This window comes from Antechinus flavipes, chromosome 5 (assembly GCF_016432865.1).
Source record: "Antechinus flavipes isolate AdamAnt ecotype Samford, QLD, Australia chromosome 5, AdamAnt_v2, whole genome shotgun sequence".
Classification (NCBI taxonomy): Eukaryota; Metazoa; Chordata; class Mammalia; order Dasyuromorphia; family Dasyuridae; genus Antechinus; species Antechinus flavipes.
The window spans coordinates 220792396-220813126 of NC_067402.1; the positions used below are offsets into that span (position 1 = coordinate 220792396).

General features: G+C 32.8%; 1 protein-coding gene across 1 annotated transcript; it reads right to left on the reverse strand.

Annotated features, from left to right (window-relative positions):
- Positions 1-9359: 9359 nt before the first annotated feature.
- LOC127538389 (olfactory receptor 6C76-like) lies at positions 9360-10499 on the reverse strand. Its single transcript, XM_051962127.1, has one exon. The coding sequence runs from the start codon at positions 10296-10298 to the stop codon at positions 9360-9362; it is 939 nt and encodes a 312-aa protein (XP_051818087.1). The 5' UTR covers positions 10299-10499.
- Between the last annotated feature and the right edge of the window lie 10232 nt (positions 10500-20731).

Sequence of the window (20731 nt, forward strand, 5' to 3'; positions counted from 1 at the left end):
TTGATCTAATTTTTCTTATGCAGCAAGATAACTGTATAAATATGTATACATATATTGGATTTAACATATATTTTAACATATTTAACATGTATTGTACTACCTGCCAGCTAAGGGAGGGGATGGAGGGAAGAAGGGGAAATTTTGGAACAAAAGTTTTTGCAAGGGTAAATGTTAAAAAAAAAATCACCCATGTATATGTTTTGTAAATAAAAAGCTTTAATAAAAATAAATTCCTCTCTTCTCTAAGAATTTGATAGTAAATTATACCTTGCTCTCCTAATTTGTTTATGGTGTCTTCCTTTATGCCCAAATCATATACCCATTTTGACCTTATTTTTGTATGGGGTGTGAGATGTAACTCTATGCCAAGTTACTGATATTTTGTTTTTGAGTTTACCCAGCAATTTTTGTCAAATACTGAGTTCTTACGCCAGAAGTGGGAATTTGGGGATTTATTAAATGCTAGATTGCAATAGGCCTTTATTATTGTGTTATGTGTATCTATTCTGTTCTACTGATAAATCACTCTATTTCTTAGGCAGGATCAAATAGTTCTAATGGCTGCTGCTTTAAAATATACTTCTAGGTCTGGTACTGATAAGTCACCATCTTTCTATTGTATTATCAATTCCCTTGATATTCTTTTCCTTTTGTTCTTCTAAATGAATTTTGTTATTATTTGTTCTAGTTCTTCAACATATGACCGCTTGATTGGTACGTCACTGAACAAATAGATCATTTTAGGCAGAATTGTAAAACTTCCAATTATCTAGATTTAATTTTGTTTGCCTAAGGAGACTTTTGTAATTTCCTTTATGAAGTTAATGGATTTGTCTTGGCAGGTATATTTTATTTTATTTTTTAAAAATTTTATCTACAGTTATTTTATTTTATTATTATAGCTTTTTATTTACAAAATATATGCATGGTAATTTTTCAACATTGACGGTCTGCTCCAAATTTGCCCCTCCTTCTCTCCATCCCCTCCCCTAGATGGCAGGTAGTTCAATACATGTTAAATATGTTAAAACATAGGTTAGTTCCAATATATGTATACATATTTATACAGTTATCTTGCTGCACAAGAAAAATCAGATCTGGAAAGAAAGAAAGAGAAAAAAACCCTGAGAAGGAAAACAAAAATGCAAGCAAACAATAACAGAAAGAGTGGAAATGTTATGTTGTGGTCCACACTCAGTTCCCATAGTCCTCTCTTTGGGTACAGATGACTCTCTTCATTTGTGGACAACTGGAACTGGTTTAAATCATCTCATTGTTGAAGAAAGCCACATCCATCAGAATTGATCCTTGCATAGTCTTCTTGTTGCTGTGTATAATGATCTCCTGTTCTGCTCATTTCACTTAGCATCAATTCATGCAAGTCTCTCCAGGCCTCTCTGAAATCATCCTAGTGGTCATTTCTTACAGAACAATAATATTCCACAACATTCATATGCCATAGTTTATTCAACCAATCTCCAATTGTTGGGCATCCATTCAGTTTCCAGTTTCTAGCCACTACAAAAAAAAAAAAAAAAAAAAAAAAAAAAGGCTGCCACAAATATTTTTGCACATGTGCATCTCTTTCTGTCCTTTAAGATCTCTTTGGAATATAAGCCCCATAGCAACACTGCTGGTTTGGTAACTTTTTGAACATAGTTCCAAATTGCTTTCCAGAATGGTTGGATTAGTTCACAGGCCCACCAACAATGTATCAGTATTCCAGTTTTCCCACATCCCCTCCAACATTCATCATTATTTTTTCTTGTCATCTTAGCCAATCTGCGAGGTGTGTAGTAGTATCTCAGAGTTGTCTTAATTTGCATTTTTCTGATCAATAATGATTTGGAGTACTTTTCATATGACTCGAAATAGTTTCAATTTCTTCATCTGAAAATTGTCTGTTCATATCCTTACATCATTTATCAATTAGAAAACAACTTGATTTCTTATAAATTTAAGTCAATTCTCTATATATTTTAGAAATGAGGCCCTTAGCAGAACCTTTGAATGTAAAAATGTTTTCCCATTTTATTGCTTTCCTTCTAATCCTGTCTGCATTAGTTTTGTTTGTACAAAAAACTTTTTAACTTAATATAATCAAAATTATCTATTTTGTGATCAATAATGATTTCTAGTGCTTCTTTGGTCACAAATTCCTACCTCTTCCAAAGGTCTGAAAGGTAAACTATTTTATGTTCTTCTAATTTATTTATAATATATATAGGTTTTGTATCTTTACTACATCATTGTTCATGGTACTCTTTTATCAAGGTGTACTTTCTACTTTCCTCTCTCTCATTTGCTGAGCCAATTGGGGTTAAGTGACTTGCCCAGAGTCCCACAGCTAGGAAGTGCTAAGGGTATGAGGTCAGATTTGAACTCAGGTTCTTCTGACTTCAGGGCGGGTGCTCTATGCACTACACCACCTAGCTGTCCCCTTTCCTTCTTCTCTTTTAAAGAAGATCTGTTTTTACTTTTGTTTTATTTAAAATCAGAATTGTTTCTCCTACTTTTTGTTTTTTACTTCAGCTGAAACATAATAAATTCTGTTTCAACCTTTTACCTTTACTCTGTATGTATCTCTTTGTGTCAAATGTGTTTCTTTTAAACAATATACTGTAGGATTCTGTTTTTTAATCCACTCTATCTGTTCACTTCAGGTTTATGGGAGAGTTCATCCCATTCACATTCATAGTTGTGATTATCAGCTCTGTATTTCCCTTCATCCTTTTTTCTCCCCTGTATATGTTTTGTCCTCTATTTTCACTCTGTCCTTAGTAGTGCTTTTAATCCACCCCACCCACAACTTTATCTTTTATCACCTTTGTCCCCTTCTCTTAACTTTCATCCTAGTGTTTCTGCTCTCTCTTCTATCCTGTACCTCACTTTTCTTTCCTCTTTCTCCTCCTACTTCTTTATAGGGTTAAAGAAATTTCTGTACCTAATTGAGTGATTAAGTTATTGCCTCTTATAATCAAAACTGCTGAAATCAAGCATCAAACAATGTTCATCCCCCTCTTTTCTTTTCAGTGATTGTAATAAGTCTTTTGCATCTCTTCCCAGAACATGCTTTTTTGCAACTCTTGATGTATTTTTCTTTAATATCACCACATTAGAGTCCATTGACAAGCACCCCGTCAGTATATGTGATGCCCCTTTCTAATTTCCCCAATGAAAAATATAGTTCTCAAAAGTTATAGATACTGTTTTCACATTTAGTGATGTAAACAGTTGAACCTTTAAATAATATATATTTCCCCCTTTTTTACCTTTTTATGCTTTTCTTGAGTCCTGTGTTTGTAGATTCAATTTTCTGTTTAATTCTTTTTTTCATTAGAAATGATTGAAAGTGTCTTATTTCATCAATGATCCATTAACTCCCTGAAAAATGATGCTGCATCTTGCTATGTAGTTAATTCATGGTAGTAACTCTAGGTATTTTGCTTTCCAGAATATGGTATTACAGGCTTCTTTATTCTTTATTTTAGAAACTGCCAGATCCTGGGTAATTCTGACTATAGCTTCTTGATATTTGAATCGTTTTTGTCTGACATTTTGCAGCATTTTTCTTTGAGATTGTAGTTCTGGAGTTTTGCAACAATGTGGGCTATCTTTCTGAAGGTGATACATGGATTCTTTCAATGAGTCCTCTATTTCTAGAATATCAGGGCAGTTTTCTTTATTGTTCTTTTGAAGAATGTTATATAGGCTCTTCTTTTGGTCATGGCTTCAGGAAGGTCAATAATTTTTAAAATGACCTCCTGGATCTATTTTCTAGGTCAATCCCCCCCTCCCCCACAATGATGAATTTAACATTGTCTCCCATTTATTCATTTTTCTTTTTCATTTGACCAATTATTGATATCTGATAGAATCAGTAGTACATGTTTACTCCATTCTAGTTTTCAATGGGTGATTAACTTCAGTTAGCTTTTGTATTTCCTTTTTCCATTTCATTTATTCTATAGTTTAAGGACCTGTTTTCTTCAGCCAATTTTTTCCTTCTTTTCCAACCTGTTGACCCTCTCACACATTCCTTGTATTTCTTTTCTAATTTTTTCTTCTATCTCTCCTATTTGGCTTTTACACTCTCTTATGAGCACTTCCAAGAAGCCTCATCAGGCTTGAGACCCATTCATATCACTTTTTGAGATTTCTTCTGTACACATTTTGTCCTCATATGAGTTGGTGTAATGGTTTTTCCGGTTACCATAACAGATTTGTATGGTCAAGGTTCTTTTCAGTTTCTTGCTCATTTTCTTTAGTTTTCTTTTGGTATTTCCTCTTTTTACTTTTTTGGTTGAGCTGAGCTCCTGGAGTAAAGGTAACACAGGTTTTCCAAAGTTTGCCTTCTGAGCTGGGACTGGAAGTTGCTTCACTGATTTGCTCCTCTACTGAGACAGGACTGAGGGTCTTAGTTGCTGATTTGCTTTGATTATGACCCTCTCCTCTGCTTTCCCAGAATCTATCTGAGCTAGGGTAAACACCCTTTTCACTCCAATGAGATTGAACTTTCTTAAAATTTTTCCAATATATTTTGAGCTGGAAAATGGTTTCATTCATCAAAGTGTTTTCAGAGGCTTGATTTCATGAAGTTTTCAAAAGAAACTAGGTGAGTAGCTGCCTGGTTTTACTCTGCCATCTTGGCTCCACTCCTGAATGTCTGCCTAATTGCTTCTTTTTTTAAAAAAAATTATACAATAAATTCCACATTTTACTTGGAAAAGTCTCCTTCTATTTTGGTTTTTACCCTTTCTGACCTTCTCTCCATTATTTTCTTGTGAGTCTTAAAACACATTTCTTTAGCCTTCTTTTTTTAAAAAATTCACTATTGCTAACCATGCTCTTAGGTTCATTGGACATGGTCTTGAGAGGAGTTCTTGGGCTCGTCCTACACTAATCTTTATTTGTAATTTTAGAAATAAGCAAAATGAGACCAAGAAAGGGAGAATTACATGCCTATGGTAACACATTAATCGCATATGAGACCTGAGTCCTTCAATCCCTAGTTTTTCAAATAGTTTATTTTGCCTTGCAGTTAATTGTTCTTTAAATGTTTGGTAGAATTCACATGTAAATCCATCTGGTCCTGGGGATTTTTTCTTAGGGAGTTGGTTAATAGCTTATTCTATTTCTTTTTCTGAGATGGAATTGTTTAGGATATTTACTTCTTCTTCTGTTAGTTTGGGCAAGCTATATTTTTGGAGGTATTCTTCTATTTCATTTAAGTTGTTGAATTTATTGGCATAAATTTGAGCAAAGTAGCTCCTAATTATTGCTCTAATTTCCTTTTCGTTAGTAGCAAGTTCTCCCTTTTCATTTTTAAGACTAACAATTTGATTTTCCTCTTTCCTTTTTTTAATCAGATTTACTAAGGGTTTGTCTATTTTGTTGGTTTTTTCATACAGCCAACTCTTAGTTTTATTAATTAATTCAATAGTTTTTTTACTTTCAATTTTATTGATCTCTCCTTTTATTTTTAGAATTTCAAGTTTAGTGTTTCAAGTTTAGGGATTGAAGGAGTCCTAGCAAACTCCTTTTACGACATAGACATGGCACTGATACCTAAACCAGGTAGGTTGAAAACAGAGAAAGAAAATTATAGACCAATCTCCCTAATGAATATTGATGCTAAAATCTTAAATAAAATATTAGCAAAAAGATTACAGAAAATCATCCCCAGGATAATACACTATGACCAAGTAGGATTTATACCAGGAATGCAGGGCTGGTTCAAGTTAGGTTGGCAAGTTAAGGGTTTTTAATTTTTTCCTTTTCTAGCATTTTTAATTGCAAGCCCAATTCATTGACCTTCTCTTTCTCTATTTTATGCAAATAGGCCTCTAAAGATATGAAATTTCCCCTTATTACTGCTTTGGCTGCATCCCATACATTTTCGTATGATGTCTCATTATTATCATTTTCATGGGTGAAGTTATTAATTATGTCTATGATTTGCTGTTTCACCCAATCATTCTTTAGTATGAGATTATTTAGTTTCCAATTATTTTTTGGTCTACTTTCCTCTGGCTTTTTATTGAATGTAATTTTCATTGCATCGTGGTCTGAAATGGATGCATTTACTATTTCTGCCTTACTACATTTGAGTTTGAGGTTTTTATGTCCTAATATAGGGTCAATTTTTGTATAGGTTCCATGAACTGCTGAAAAGAAAGTATACTCCTTTCTGTCTCCATTGTGTTTTCTCCAGAGATCTATCATATCTAATTTTTCTAGTATTCTATTTACTTCTTTGGCTTCTTTCTTATTTATTTTGTGGTTTGATTTATCTAATTTTGAGAGTGCAGGGTTGAGATCTCCCACTATTATAGTTTTGCTGTCTATTTCTTCTTGCAGCTGTCTTAATTTCTATTTTAAGAATTTAAATGCTACACCACTTGGTGCATATATGTTTAATATTGAGATTGCTTCATTATCAATGCTATCCCTTAGCAAGATATAGTGCCCTTCCTTATCTCTTTTAATTAGATCAATTTTTGCTTTAGCTTGATCTGAGATAAGGATGGCGACCCTTGTTTTTTTGACTTCACCTGAAGCATAGTAGATTTTGTTCCAACCTTTTACCTTTACTCTGCAAATATGAAAATTATTCATATCCTTTGACCATGAATGGCTTGAACTATTATAAATTTGAATATATAGAGAATTTTAGAAATGAGGCCTTTATCAGATCTTTTGCATGTAAAAATGTTTTCTCAGTTTATTGCTTCCCTTCTAATCTTGTCTACATTAGTTTTGTTTGTATAAAAACTTTTTAACTTAATGTAATCAAAATTGTCTATTTAATGGATCAATAATTATCTCTATTTCTTTTTTGGTCACAAATTCCTTCTTCCTCCACAAATATGAGCAGTAAACTGTCCTGTGTTCTCCTAATTTTGTTTATAGTATCGTTCTTTATGTCTAGCTCATGAACCCATTTTGACCTTGTCTTGGTATATGGTGTTAAGTGTGATTCTATGCCTACTTTCTGCCATACTAGTTTCCAATTTTCCCAGCAGTTTTTGTCAAATAGTGAATTCTTATCTCAAAAGGTGGGGCTTTTTGGTTTGTCAAATATTACTAGATTATTAAAGTCATTGGCTATTTTATTCTGTGAGCCTAACCTATTGTACTAACCAACTAGTCTATTTCTTAGCCAATGGTTTTGAAGATCTCTGCTTTATAATATAATTTTAGATCTGGTAAGCTAGACCACCTTCATTGCTTTTCTCTTCATTAATTCCTTTGAAATTCTTGACCTTTTGTTCTTCCAGATGAATTTTGTTGTTATTTTTTTCTAGTTCAGTAAAATAGTTTCTTGGGGATGTGTTTGGTATAGCACTAAATAAATAGATTAGTTTAGGGAGTATTATATTTGCTCGACCTATCGAAGAGCACTTGCTATTTTTCCAATTGCTTAGATATGACTTTATTTGTGTGGAAAGTTTTGTAGTTTTGCTCATATAATTCCTGCCTTTCCTTTGGTAGATAGATTCCCAAATATTTTATGCTATTGACAGTCGTTTTGAATGGAATTTCCCTTTGTATCTCTTGCTGCTGGATTTTGTTAGTGATGTATAAGAATGCTGATGATTTATGTGGATTTATTTTGTATCCTGCAACTTTGCTTAAGTTGTGGATTATTTCTAATAGCTTTTTAATTAATTCTCTGGGGTTCTCTAAGTACACCATCATATCATCTGCAAAGAGTCATAATTTGGTTTCCTCATTACCTACTTTAATTCCTTTAATCTCTTTTTCTTCTCTTATTGCCAAGGCTAGAATTTCTAATACAATTTTGAATAGCAATGATAATAGTGGGCAACCTTGTTTCACCCTCTGATCTTATTGGGAATAGTTCTAGTTAATCATCATTACATATAATGCTTGTTAATGATTTTAAATAGATGGTACTATTTTAAGGAAAAGTCCATTTATTCCCATACTCTCTAGTATTTTTAATAGGACTTTGGATTTTATCAAATGCTTTTTATGCATCTATGGAGATAATCATATGGTTTTTAAAATTTGATTATTATATAGTCAATTGTGCTAATAGTTTTCCTAATATTAAACCAGCCCTGTGTTCCTGGTATAAATCCTACTCCATCTTGGTGTATTATCCTGGGCATGATTACCTGTATTCTCTTTGCTAATAGTTTGATTAAGATTTTTGCATCAATATTCATTAGGGAGATTGGTCTATAATATTTTTTCTCTGTTTTCATCCTACCTGGTTTAAGTGTCAGTACCAAGTCTGTGTCATAAAAGGAATTTGGTAGGAGTCCTTCATTCCCTATTTTTTTCAAATAGTTTATATATTATTTGAGCTAATTTTTCTTCAAATGTTTGGTAGAATTCACATGTAAATCCAACTGGTCCTGGGGATTTTTTTCTTAAGAATTGATTAATAGCTTGTTCTATTTATCTTCCTAAAATGGGAATATTTTAGTACTTTATTTCCTCTTCTATTAATCTGGCTAATCTATATTTTTGTAAGTATTCCTCCATTTCACTTAGATTGTCAACTTTATTGGCATAAAGTTGGGCAAAGTAACTCCTGATAATTTCTCTAGTTTCCTATTCATTGGTTCTCCCTTTTCATTTTTTGTGACTTATAGTTGGATTTTCCTCTTTCCTTTTTATAATCAAATTCACTAAAGATTTATCTATTTTGATGACTTTTTCATAAAACCAACTTTTAGTTTTATTTATTAAGTCAATAGTTCTTTTAGTTTCAATTTTATTAATCTCTCCTTTTATTTTTAGAATTTCAAGTCTGGTATTAGTTTGAGGGTTTTTAATTTGTTCTTTTTTCTAGTTATTTTAATTGCAAGCCCTATTTACTGATCTTCTCTTTCCCTATTTTATGAAAATAACCTTCTAGAGATATCAAATTTCCCTTTATTACCATTGTGGCTGCATTCCACATATTTTGGTATGTTGCCTCATTATTGTCATTCTCTTTGATGAAATTATGATAATTTGCTGTTTCACCCATTCATTCTTTAGAATGAGATTATTTAGTTTCCAATTTCTTTTTAGTCTATTTTACCCTGGTCCCAATGGTTATTTCAAAAGCCTTTAGTCATTTGGAAAAGTTTGGAGATATTTCTTTACCAAAAAAAAAAAATCTATCATAGCTTCATCCTATATTAATCAGCAACGATAGCTACATGATTGTTGTTTGAGAGATTGCTAAAGGAGATGAACAGTTAGAGTATGTGGTGGAGAGAGGAAGGAGAATGCATATGATTGAAACTTAGAGAAACAATAGATTAATGAAATTTTGGAAGCTCTTTTCTTGTTTTGTGGTATGACTTTATTTCCAGCAAATTGACTATTGAAAATGATCATTTATTTGAGTTAAATATCTTTTTGACCATGTCCTTAAAGGCTTGCTTCACTTGCTGGTTCCTTAGAGTATAAATGAAAGGGTTCAGCATGGGAGCAACAGAAGTATTCAGCACTGCTACCCCTTTAGTCATAGCCACGCCTTCTTTTGCAGATGGTTTGACATACATGAAGATGCAGCTTCCATAAGAGATGGAGACAACAATCATGTGGGATGAACAAGTGGAAAAGGCCTTTTTCCTTTGCTGGGCAGAAGGAATTCTCAGAATAGTTTTGAGAATATATGCATAGGACAAAATCACTAATGCCAAAGTGACCATGAGTGTGAACACAGCTAGGCAAAAACTCATGACTTCTAAGTATCTGGTGTCTGTACAGGATATCATCAGGACAGGAGAAGAGTCACATGCAAAATGATCAATTATATTGGAGTCACAGAACTCCAGTTGGAGACCCATTATGACTGGTGGAAAGATAATGAGAAAACCTGCCAGCCAACAGGTGATTACAAGCTGATTGCAGACTTTGCTGTTCATAATAGTCATATAGTGTAGAGGTTTACAGATGGCCACATAGCGATCATATGACATGGCAGCCAGCAGAAAAAATTCTGTTGTACCCAAGAGGATGAAAAAGAATAATTGTGCTGCACAAAAATTGTAGGAAATTGTCCTATCCCCAGTTAAAATAGTTATCAGGAATCTTGGAATGGAAACAGATGTAAAGGAAATTTCTAAAAAGGAGAAATTTCTGAGGAAGAAGTACATGGGAGTCTTGAGTCGAGAGTCCAACAAAGTGAGAGTGATAATGGTCAGATTGCCAATTACACTTAATATATAGGTAAAGAAGAGAAAGAGAAAAATCAAGATCTGTAAGTTGGGGTCATCTGTCAGTCCCAGAAGAATGAACTCTGTCAGTGTTGTCTGATTTTTCATCATCGACTCTAGACTTCTGCCAGACCTATAAATAACATACACAGAAAAAGACTAATTTTATTTGTAAGTCAAAAATCTTTTTCATTATACTCTGCTCTGTAGACTACTTTTCAGGCTTCTTAAATTTTTCCCACCACATCTTTCTTATTTTTTTTTTTACATGACATCTCAACTAGGATCTGAGTTGTGTTTGGCAGCATTAATGCATTGCAGAGCAAAGTGCATGTGTTGAGTTGTTCAGAATGATGGCTTCATTGAAATTTCACAATGCAACATGGACAAGAATTTCCAAATTCACTTTGGATTCCTCATGCATTTTATTTTAAATTAATTTTTGGTTATTACATTCAGAAACTTTTTTATTGTTGCCAAAATGTTCACAACCCCAACACTATCCAATCCCATATGGACTTGCAATCTACAGTTTAAGAAATTTTGGATTATTGTATAAGTAACAGAGCAGAAAGTTGCTTAAATGTTAGCTCAAGAGATGCATAGTCCTACTCCCAACCAAAACTTGGGCAGTTTTTCTCAAGAACAGCTTTCTGAAATTGCTTACTATATTTGCATTTGAAATGCAACTTCTATCATGTTAAGCTAGATGTCTCTTAGATATTTTACACTAAATGTTTCCAAAACTGAACTTATTTTATTCACTTCCCTTCCTCAATCCTTTCCTTTTTCCTGACTACTATCTTTCCAGACACTTAGGCTCACAATCCGAGTGTTATCCTCAACTCCGTATTCTCTCTCACAACCATATACAACCAGTTACCAAGTCTACCTTTGTAATATCTCTTCTATGTCTCCAGCTCTCCTCTGACACAGACATTCTGGTATAGGCTCTCATTACTTCATTACTAGAACTATTGTAATATGCTATTGATTGTCCTTCCTGTCCTGTCTTTTTCAACTCCAGAACAAATTGATCTTCCTAGAAGCACAAATCTGATCATGCCAAATCCATATCCAATCAACTCTAGTGACTCTCTATTACCTTCAGGATCAATATAAAATCTTCTATTCAGTTTTTAAAGCTCTCCATAATCTAATTTTTTTTCACTTGTTCAATTTTTTTTAAACTTTTTTTTTATTCTCTTTCTATGTAATCTGTGATCTAGGAACATTATACTTCTTGCTATTTCTTGAACAAGACACTAAAATTATGTCTTAGCTTTTTCACTACCTGCTCCAAAACTTCTGGACCATTATCCCTTCTTAAATCTTCCTCTTAAATTCCTTCAAGTCAAAAACAAAATGCCACTTTCTAAAAGAAAGCTTTCCTATTCCTTCTTAATTTCTTCTTAATATTAATGCCTTCCCTGAGATTATTTTCAATTTGCCCTACATGTGTATGTATTGTTTTCATGTTGTCTCATCTATTAGACTAAGAGACCCTCAGAAGCAGATATATATATAGGTATTTGGCAAATGCCTATAGATTGACTGACTGAGAAATCTATGAATCAAATGAATGAGAGGCAAACATTTCAGAGTGTTTAGAAGAGACATGGAGCTAAGATGGCAGAACTTTTTCAAATTCTCCTAGAAACAACTTCAAAATAATACTCTCAAAATTAATTCTGGAACAGCAGAATGAATAAAAGAATGGAGAGAAGCAATTTTCTAGCCCGTGACAATTTAGAAGGCTGGCAAGAAAGATTTGCTACACTGGGGCAAAAGTGGAATGATAACTCAGAAAACATCAGGATAATAAAGCAGTAGGTCATTGAACTTGGGGGCAAGTGAATTAACAGTAGTAGCTTCCTGAGCTCCCAGTCCAAAGCTGATAATGGGTTAGATTAATGATCAGAAAGAAATTACAGGAATCCCTTTGCTGATACTGGGTGCAGGACTCTGTTGTATTGTCCATAAAGAGAACAAGATCACAGTCCTAGGATATAGTACCACAGTGAAGGGGAGCTCTAAAAAAAAAAAGTTTGTGGCCATAAGGGAGCACAGATTGCAGTCATAATTTCAGGGCAGAAAAGAGTACTTAAAGTCAGTCACATACTAGAGCACAAGTCAGGATAGCAGCCTCTCCTTAGATCATATTACCTTGGAAGAAATGAAAACTTATGGGCCACCCAGAACTAGCATTACAAAACAGCTGCACAGAAAAATTTTAAGTTTGGGATAGTGCCACGATCACCCAAAGAATGGAGACCCACTTCAATTTAAAATTAAAAATCAAGAAATGGATTGTAAAAATGAACAAGCAACAAAACAAAACAAAACAAAAACAAACAAACAAACAAAAAAATCTGACTATACAAAGGTACCATAGTAAAAGGCAAGTTTAAAACATAAATTTAGAAGAACATTATAGTAAAAAAATGTTACATACAAAGCTTCAAAGACTACTTCCGGGGGTGGAGTCAAGATAGCAAAGTAATCAGGAAGCTACTCATATTCCCCCAGTTTCCCTTGAAAAACCACATGAAACTGAGCCTCTGAAAAAAATCTGATGAAATGAAACCACTTTCTAGTTCAAGATAGACTGGAAAAACTTCAAGCAAGGTCAGTTTTCATCGAGGTGAAAACAGTGCTCAGCCTAGCTCAGACAGAATATGAGAAAGCCATTGAAAGGATCTTAATCACAACCAATCAGTAATTGAAACCTTTGACCTTCAGTACAGAAGCAGAGCAGTGGGTTAGCCTCTAGTCTCAGCTCAGAAGGCAAACTATGAAAATCCAGACTGTTTCCTGAAAAGAGTAAGCAAAGTTACCTCCTGTAAACACAAGGAACACCTCTGCTCAAAGCCAAGGTTCAGAGCTGTATAAGAAGCTTGGAACAGTGCACCATTTATTTAAGGAAGAGAACTAGACCATAAAAAAGGGGAAAAAATGCCAAAAGAAAAAGAAATGAAAATGAGCAAGAAAGCAAACAAAACAAAACAAACAAACAAAAAAACAAAACAAAACAAAACAAAACAAAACAACAACAACAACAACAAAAAACCCTTGAACATAGAAAGCTAAAATTGTGACAAAACACTAACCCAGACAAGGACAAAATGTCCATAAAGGAAATCACAAAGTTAAATAAATTGGTCTCAAGCCCAAAGAAGCTTCTTGGAAGTGCTCATAAAAGATTTAAAAAGGCAAAAAAGAGAGGTAAACAGAAAAAAAATGAGATAATAAATAAAAACAGAAAATCACTAGCTTGGAAGAGTAAGGGGGAAAAATTGACTGAAGAAAACAACTCCTTACAAAATTCAATTGATTAAATAGAAAAACAAACAATCCACTAAAGGAAATGCCTTCAAAAGTAGAATTAACCAAATGGAAAAAGATACAAAAACTAACTGAAGAAAATCACATATTAAAAACTAGAATGGGACAAATTGAAGCTAATGATTCTATGAGACACTAAGAATCAATCAAACAAACTTAAAAGAATGGATAAATGGGAGAAAGTGTGAAATACCATATTTGAAAAACAGCTGACCTGGAAATATCCAAAAGAGACAGTTTAAAAATTATTGACCCACCTGAAATCCAAAATGGAAAAAAAAAAACCTGAATAACATTCTTCAAGAGACCATCAAGGAAAATTGCTCTAATATTCTAGAAAAAGAGGAGGAGATACTCATCGAAAAAATCCATTGATAACCTCTGGGAAGAGATCCCACAAGGAAAACCCCAAGGAACATCATTGCAAAACTCTAGAACTACAATCTCAAGGGGAAAAAAATACTGCAAACTGCCAGACAAAAACAATTCAAATGTCAAGGAGCAACAGTTAGGATTATTGAAGGATTTGGTAGCTTCTACAATAAAAGATCAGAGGGTCTGGAATACCATAATCTAGAAAGCAAAGGACCTAGGATTAATACCATGATGCACCTATTTAGAGATATTGAGCATCTTGTTTCAGAGGAGGTGATAAATCTTTGATGAAATGAGAGATTTTCAGTCATTGCTATTGAGGAAAAAAAAACAAAAACAGAACTAAACAGACAATTTGACCTTTAAACCCAGGACTCAAGAGAAGTATAGAAAAGTAAATAAGAGAAAATATGTATTATTTAAAGATTAAGGTGTTCATATCATTAGATGGGAAAATGATATCTATAACTCTTAAGAACTGTATTTGTTACTGAGGAAGAGAGGAGAGGTTTCACATGGATGGAGAGTGTGGTTGTGAATGAACTCTGATGTGATGATATCAAAGAAAAAGCTATTAAAGGATGCAAAATGGTAGGTACTGAACGAAGAGAAAAGGAGAGGTATAATGGGACAAATTAGACCACATGAAGAGATGTAAAAGATTTTTACAATTGCTGGAAATAGGTGATATGAGCATTGTCTGAAGCTTGATCTTATCAGTTTTGGAGCAAATAGGGTACAGCTTAATCATTCAATTAGTATAAAAATTTTTCTGACCCTATAAAGAAGTTGGATGAGTAAAAGGAAAGAAAAGAGAGGGCCAAAATAGAAAGGAGAGCAGAAATATTAGGGGAAAATGTAAAACAAGGAGTGAGGGGAGATAAAAGATATGGTAATGGATCAGAGTGGCTTAAAAAAACATTATCAAGAGAAGCTTGAAGGGGTGATAAGACATAAGGTAGTGTGTGTGTGTGTGTGTGTGGGGTAAAAAACACTATTAAAGACAGAATGGAAAGAGGACAAAAATATATACAGGGGGGAAAATAGGACGGAGAAAAATTCAGAGCTGGCAATCATAACTGTCAATGTGAATGAGATGAACTCTCCGATAAAATGGAATATTAAAAGAGAAGTATTTAGCTGGGAAAAAAAATCTTTACAGCCAATGTTTCTGATACAGGCCTCATTTCTAAAATACATAAATAGCTTTTTAAAATTTATAAAAATACAAATCATTTCCCAATTGAGAAATGGCCAAAGCATATGATCAGACAATTTTGAGAAGACGAAATTAAAGCCATCTGTAGTCATGAAAAAAATGCTCTAACTATTGATTAGAGAAATGCAAATAACAACAACTATGTTACCACCTCACAATTCTCAGATTAGCTAAGATGACAGGGAAAAATGATAAATGTTGGAGAGGGATGTGGGAAAATTGGGACACTAAAGCATTGTAAGTGAATTTGTAAAATAATCCAACCATTCTGTCTAGCAATCTGGAACTATGCTCAAAGGACAATAAAACTGTGTATACACTGTGATCTAGTAGTGTCACTACTGTATTTATATTCCAAGGAAATAATAAAGGAGGGAAAAGTACCCACATGAGCAAAAATGTTTGTAACAGCTCTTCTTGTGATAGCGAGTGATTAGAAAATGAATAGATGCCCATCAATTGGGAAATTGCTGAATAATTTGTGGTAAAAGGAGATAATGGAATATTATTGTTCTATAACAAATGATGAACAAGTTGATTTTTGAAAGTCCTGGAAATATTTACATGAATTAATGCTGAGCAAAACAAGTATAACCAGGAATGCACTGTACATAATAATAGCAAATATGTGCAATGATCAACTATGAAAAACTTGGTTTTTCTCAGTGATTCAATGGTCCAAAGCAATCCTAATAGACTTTGGACAGAAAATGCCATCTGCATACAGAAAAACAACTATGGAGGTGTTAGGAAGATATGCTATGTTCACTTTTTTTCTGTTTTATTTTTCTCTTTTATGGTTTTCCCCCTTTGCTCTGATTGTTGTCTCCCAAAATGATTCATAAAGCAAAGTAAAAATAAATAAATTTTAAAAATAACCAAAAAAATTACTTCTATTAATTCCCAAAAGACACTCAAAGAAAAAAAAATGTATTAGTCTTAAGCTTCAAAATAATTTCTATAAGAGTTCAAAAAGGATTTTAGAATCAAATAAAATAAGTAGAGGAAAAATTGAAACAATGAAACAAGTGTAATACAAGAAAATCATTTTTAGAAAGACTCAAAAGTTTAGTAAAGAAGGCACAAACATACTGAAAAAAATAACATCTTTTTAAAGTGTTAAAAATAAATGAAATTATGAAAGAGGCACCAAAAACTCCTAAAAAGCAGAATTGGCCAAATGGAAAAAAAGATATACCTAAATTTACTGAAAAATAAAATTCCTTTAAAAATAGAAATGATCAAATGGAAAAGTAGGTACAGAAACACACTGAAGAAAATTATTACTTAATATTTAGAATTGGGCAAGTGGAAGCTAATGACTCCACAAGACATCAAGAAACATTAAAAAAAAAAAAACACAATAAAAGAAAAATACAAAAGGAAGAAAATGGGAAACAACTCATTGATAAAACAACAAACATGAAAAACAAAAAAATAGATTCCAGAGACACACTTTATGAATCATTGTACTCCCTGATCAAAAAAACAAAACAAAACAAAACCTGGAGAGGATTGCTCAAGATATTATCAAGGAGAATTTGAGTAAGATGGTGGAATCGAGCAAAATATTGCCACCTTTCTGCAAACAAAACAAAATTCCACCTCAGGATGAACATAGACTTTCTAAACAAGTAAAAATTGGGGCAGAATAGTGGTGCTACTGGGACAATCAAGAGCCAAAGAAAAATCCCAGGATGAAGTTCTGGCCAGGGTGAATTGTAAATATTCCTGTGTTTCAAACAGCAAGTGGAGAGCCCTGGGAATATATTGATTGGAGGAAGTCTCAGTCCCAATTACACGAACTCTCACCTCCCAGACAATGTAGGGAGTTGGAGGTCTGAATCTGGCAAGACTGAGTGAACCACTGTTGATAAAGAACATCTGGTCCAGCTGCACTGCTGAGACATAGTCCTGTGTGAGAAGGAACCAGAAAAAAGCTTTGTGAGTTCAAAAACAGGGGGAGAGAAGCTGCTAGTTGTGGGTAATTACAAAATAGTGGAGCTTTTGTTTTGGGATTCTAGGTCAGAAGGCAGAACTGAAGTGAAGTTAGAAGCACCATTCCTGTCTACCTCATGACTAGAGATATTTAAAAGAATACTCCCTTATTTAAAAAAAAAAAAAAAAAAAAAAAGCAGTCAAGGGAGAAAGAATCCAGTTATAGAAAGGTACTATAGGAACATAGAAGACTAAGGGTCATTTTCAGAGGAGGATGCTGAAGTAAACAAAAAGCCTTTCTTACCTGAAAGAGTAACATTAAATGGTTATTTTCCCATAAAGAATTCATAGAATAAGTCAAAAAATACTTTAAAAATCAATGAGAAAAACTGAGGAAAAAACTAAAAGAAAACCAAGTTTACAAAAAGAAAGTTAACCAACTAGAAAGACAGATCCAGAGTCTTAAGGAAAAAATGACTCTTTGAAAATTATAATTGGGCAAGGGAGTATCAGGGACAGTTATGAGACCAAGAAATAATATAACAAAATATCAAGAAACAACAACAAAAAAAGAAGACAATATATAACATCCCATGAGAAAAACAATAGATTCAAAGGAAAAATCAAGAAAAAGGACAATTGTATTATCTGAAAGCTATAACCAAAAAAAAAAAAATGTATGCCATAATACAAAAAAATATATATATTAAAAAAAAATTCCCTAAATCATGAACCCATTTAGATCTGACCTTGGTATGTGGTGTTATCTGTGAGTCTTCTATATTAGTTTCTAATTTCCCAGCAGTTTTTGTCAAATAGTGACTTCTTATCCCAATACCTGGGGTCTTTGGGTTTGTCAAACACTAGATTGCTATAGTTATTGTATATTTTGTCCCGTGATCCTAAACTATTCCACTGATCAACAGCTCTGTTTCTTAGACAGTACAAAATGGTTTTGATGACCATTGTTTTATAATATAGTTTTAGGCCTGGCACAGCTAGGCCACCTTCTTTGGCATTTTTTTTTCACTAATCTTGATCTTGTGCTGAAGATAGTCATCTACACACAGAGAGAAGACTGTAGGAACTGAATTATGACTGAATTATTGCATTCTCACTCTTTTATTGTTGTTTGCATTTTGTTTTCCTATTCATTTACTTTCTTTTTTTGCTCTGATTTCTCTTGTGCAGCAAGAGAAATAAATATGTATATACACATTGTATTTAACATATTTAACATGTTTAACATATATTGAATTGCTTTACATATAGGGAAGGGAGTGGGGGGTAGGAAGAGAAAATCTGAAACACAAGGCTACACAAGGGTCAGTGTTGTCAAATGATCTGTGCATGTGTTTTGAAAATAAAAAGCTTAAATAAATAGACAAATAAAAAAATAAAATTATTCTAACTATAATCAAAAGGCTATCAAACTGTGTATATCCTTTGATCCAACAGTGTCTCTACTGGGTATTTATCCCAAGAGATCATAAACAAGGAAAAAGGATTAACATGTGAAAAAAAAATGTTTGTAGGAACCCTTTTTGTAATGGAAAGGAAATGGAAACTGAGTGAATGCCTATCAATTAGAGAATGGCTGAATACGAGTTATGGTGTATGAATATAAAGGAATATTATTGTTCTATAAGAAACAATTAGCAAGATGAATTCAGGAAGGCCTAGAGATACTTACATGAACTGATGCTAAGTGAAGTGAGAATGAAGTGAAGTGAAGAACCAAGAGAACATTGTAGACAGCAACAAGATTATGTAATGATCAATTCTGATCAACATGGCTCTTTTCAAAAATGAGATGATTGAAGGCAGTTTCAATAATCTTGTGATGGAGAGAGCAATTTGCATATAGAAAGAAGACTACAGGCATAGACTGTGGATGGTAACATAATATTTTCATTTTTCATTATTGTTTGCTCGCTTTTTTTTTTTTGCATTTTTTCCCTTTTTGTGATTCGATTTTTCTTGTGCAACATGCTAAATGTGGAAGTATGTTTAGAAGAATTTCACATGTTTAACATATGTTGGATTGCTTGATGCATAGGGGAGGGGTTTGTGGGAAGAGAGGAAGAAAAAAAGTGTAACACAAGGTTTTGCACAGTGATTATTAAAAACTATTTTTAAATGTATTTTAAAAGTAAAAAGATGTTATTAAAATTAAGAAAAAAATTGTCCTGAAATGAAAGAAGGGAAAGGTATAAAAAAAGTCCATTGATTAACACCTGAAAGATACTACAAGAAAAGGATACAAAAATATGATTGCTAACAAAGTGAAAGTTTTACAGGCAACAGCAACAACAAGCAATTCAAATATGCTAGAGCTACAATTAGAATTGAACAAGACCCATTATCAGTTACAATAAAAGAATACAGGTAATGAATATATCAATATATCAACAATCAAAGAACTAGGATTATGGTAAAAAATATCCTGTGTAGCAAAATCAAATATAATATTGAATGGAAAAAAAAAACTCAGATTTTGAGGATTTTGGTCATAAACAAAATTGAACTCAAAAGAAATTTTCATACCTAACAGCCAATATCAAAGACTATTTCAAGGGATGCAATAAAAACAAATTGTTAATGTTTTATATGTAAAAATATAAATCATATGTCTAAGATTATAATTAGTAAATTATCAGTTCAAAAGAAAGATTAGGTAGAGGTGAGTATAATGTGATTCCTCTAAAAAGCAAAATCATGTAGTAAAATATAAAAACAATATTTATACTATATGAATCAGATGTGATAGCAGGAACCATACAGAAGAACACACACACACACACAGAAGAGTGTAGTACTCTTCCAAATATATAAAGAAATGAGGAGGAGTTATGGAAAGTATGTAGATTAATGGGAATGAGATAGGTATAAATTAATGAGAATGAGATAAAGAGAGTGAGAAAGTGCAGGAAGAGAAGAGAAGGGAAATATCCTTAATAGTAGATTAGGGGAGGGAGGAAGTTTATAACAAGACAAGTTAATATATAGAAGTAAAGTAGAAGAGTTAGCAGAGATAGAAAACAAGAAATATACACAAGCACAATAACAATGATCATGAGTAGAATTTATTTAGGAAAAAGGAGGGTAATAATTATTGGTCTGAAACAAAGTCAAAATTTTAAAAAAAGATTCAATTAAGAGAGATATTTACATTATAAAGTCAGCCATATTAATATTGCTTTAGATGTATCTATATGTACATGTATATTTATTCATGTGTGTATGTATGTATAAAATAAATAAATTGTGTATGTGTGTGTGTGTGTGTGTGTGTGTGTGCGCGCGTGTATACTGGGGGTGGTGTATGTATCGATAAATATATCCACATTTAATTGTAGCCTCTTTGGGGAAGATTGGGGGAAAGGGAGGAAAAGAAGGGGAAAGAATAAAATAAAAAGTTCATAGAAGAGAACAAAAAAAGACATACCAGGAAGCAAAGGTTGACAGTTACCAATACAATTTCTTCTTTAATAATGCTTTCCTGAAATGGAAATTTATTGTTATATATTTTGAATCCTCCCTTATATTTTCCTGGGCATATGACAATTTTTTTCCTGTCTCTTTTTCTTTTTTTTTCTATTTTGTATTTGTCAAAAATAAATAATATTATAAATAAATTCATTAAAAATTATCAAGGAAAACTACC

Coding starts and splice junctions, on each gene's coding strand:
- LOC127538389 (XM_051962127.1), bottom strand. CDS start 10,298: ATGATGAAAAATCAGACAACACTGACAGAGTTCATTCTTCTGGGACTG.